The sequence below is a fragment of the Dipodomys ordii genome, unplaced genomic scaffold (genome assembly GCF_000151885.1).
Source record: "Dipodomys ordii isolate 6190 unplaced genomic scaffold, Dord_2.0 Scaffold146, whole genome shotgun sequence".
Lineage (NCBI taxonomy): Eukaryota > Metazoa > Chordata > Mammalia > Rodentia > Heteromyidae > Dipodomys > Dipodomys ordii.
In genome coordinates, this window is record NW_012267362.1 from 2,489,648 (window position 1) to 2,492,259 (window position 2,612).

The 2,612-nt window shown below is 40.5% G+C and overlaps 1 protein-coding gene across 1 annotated transcript in view; it reads right to left on the minus strand.

Moving 5' to 3' along the window:
* The window catches only part of Fam102b (family with sequence similarity 102, member B), a 17,553-nt gene extending 16,848 nt beyond the window's left edge, over positions 1–705 (minus strand). Inside the window, exon 1 of the mRNA XM_013031851.1 lies at positions 541–705. Coding sequence (XP_012887305.1) covers positions 541–705 — 165 coding nt within the window. The remainder of the gene's footprint in view (positions 1–540) is intronic.
* Positions 706–2,612: the final 1,907 nt, after the last annotated feature.

A 2,612-nucleotide genomic window follows, 5' to 3' on the forward strand; every position in this document is an offset into this window, starting at 1 on the left:
GGCTTTTTTCTTTTTGCTTATGTGGTGCTGAGGAATCGAACCCAGGGCCTCAGGCATGCAAGGCAAGCACTCTACCACTGAGCCACCTTCCCAGCCCCATTCTTTATTATTTTCTGTAGTAATGTAAATTTGGGGAAGTAACTTCACTTCTCTGAGCCAGAGTATTCTTGAAAGTAGTGAAAATAAGTCTGATTTCAGGATTGTTATTAGATATAATATAAACAAAGTTTCCCAAACTATGCCTATCAAAGGACATGAATTTAATAAATGGCAGAAAATACATATAAACAGTTCCCAAATCGATACAAATTAATACATATATGCACAGCAAGAGGGAGATGAAGCTCCTTGAACATTTTAAAGTATATTTTCAGGTTCTTCAGCATATTTGTCACAGGAATTAAAATGATTGCTCTATGTATGAACTGAAATTACATGTAACAGTTCTAACGATAGAGCAGAGTTAAATAAAGTGAGGCAGTGACTGTGGAGCTAATTCTGTTTTTAAGGAAGAGGAGAAATAATAGGCTATTTTTATACCTTCCTTACAGATACTCTGTAGATACAGGGATCCAGGATGCCTGTGGCAGCACTTGCACTCATTTTGCACATAAATGAGAACTTCTTTCTCCAGTGGACACAGTTGGCTTGCACTACCTCCCTGAATGAGAGAAAAAAAGACCAATTACATATTATCAATGACATGTTTGCAGCATACACTCACCTTTTCCCTCAAGGCTATATGCAAAAATGATATACTAAAAGCATTTGTAAATAGTGGAACGGAAAAAAAAATTTCCTAACAATGATCTGTACATCTCTGAAGCTAAAAAAGGGAAAATTTACTTATCAGTTTGGTCAGTATAAGTGGAGACTTTGCTATTCATTTATTTGATATGCAATGCACACATGGATAGGTGTGTGCTAGGTGTTTAAAACAAAGACGGGAAGCATAAGCTGGATACCTATGGCTCATAACTGTCATCCTAACTAGTCAGGAGGCTGAGATCTGAGGATCATCGTTTGAAGCTAGTTCAGGCAGAAAATGCTGTGCTATTTATATCTCCAATTAACCAGCCAAAAGCCAAAAGCCAGAAGTGGAGATATGGATAAAGTGGTAGAGTGTCAGCCTAGGCAAATGTTAGTGAGACCCTATCTCAATCAATAGCTGGGAATAGTGGTGAATATTTTTCATCTCAGCTATGTAGGAAGCATAAACAGGAGGATCACAGTCCAGTCCAGGCTTGCCCTGGCAAAAGTCCAAGACCTATTGGAAAAATAAGTAAAAGGGACTGAGTTGTGATTCAAGTGGTACAATATCCATGTGGTACGTGCAAGGCTCTGAGTTGAAACAGTCACACACACACACACACACACACACACACACACACACACGTTAAAATCCCTCAGGAATATATTAAACTTCAAGGCACATGATTGTTCCTGTCATTGGAACCACTGGTATATGACTGGGTATCAAGAAAAATTAAAACTCTGATTATTTGAAGTCTTTGGAAAATAAAATTAAGTCAGATGACAGTGGCTAATCTTAGCTACTCAAAAGGCTGAGGTCTGAGAACAGAAGTTCAAAGCCAGCCCAGGCAGACAAATCTGTGATAATCTAATCTCCAATTAACTAGCAAAAAAACAGAAGTGGGGGGCTGGGAAGGTGGCTCAGTGGTAGAGCGCTTGCCTTGCAAGCCTGAGGCCCTGGGTTCGATTCCTCAGCACCATATAAGCAAAAAGAAAAAATCCGGAAGTGGTGCTGTGGCTCAAGTGGTAGAGCGCTAGCCTTGAGCTGAAGAGCTGAGGGACAGCGCCCAGGCCCAGAGTTCAGGCCCCACAACCGGACCCAAAAAAAAAAAACAGAAGTGGAGCTATGGCTCAAGAGTTCTAGCCTTGTATAAGAAAGTTGATCAAGAGCACCAGAACTGGCACCAAGAAAAAATATAATAAAATATAATGATGTCAAAGTTCTAGCTAATGATAGACAGGTTGACATATATTGGCCTCTATTTACTTCCTTAAACCCACTAAGTTAAAAAACAAAAAAGGGACGGCATTATCTCACAAAGTCAGAGATGTCTAGAGAAAAGACAAAAATAAGCAGTCAGAGGCAGACAGGTGATATCTAATTTAGCATACTGAAGAAATCTGAACCTTTTGTTCGTAATGTTCAAAGTCAAGAGTGGCAACTTAAATTGGTCCTGAAATAGAAAGGAGGAGGAAGAAAAGTAGCAGGATTGATTGAAAACTGTTGTGGAAAAAGTCACACCCTGACTTCTGCAGAGAGCTGACATATCCCACTGATGGTAAACCAGCAAACACCTGGCCTGCCTCAGCCTGGCAGGTATCAGAATGACACGTTGGTGGGAGCAATGAGAGATGAGAGATGATGCTGAGCCTCCTCCTCTTCTCTGGCTCCCGTAAGGCTAGAACTAGATAGAGGGAGATGTGGGAGGAATATATTCTGGGCAATCCAACCACCTTAAAAACAAAAAAAAAAGCTTTAATGAGATAAGACATTGAGGGGTTACAGCTCAGCTCACTCCCGCTACAATAAATACCTGTGCTGACAAACGTTCTGCACATGCCTCAGTGAAGGAGGAGCA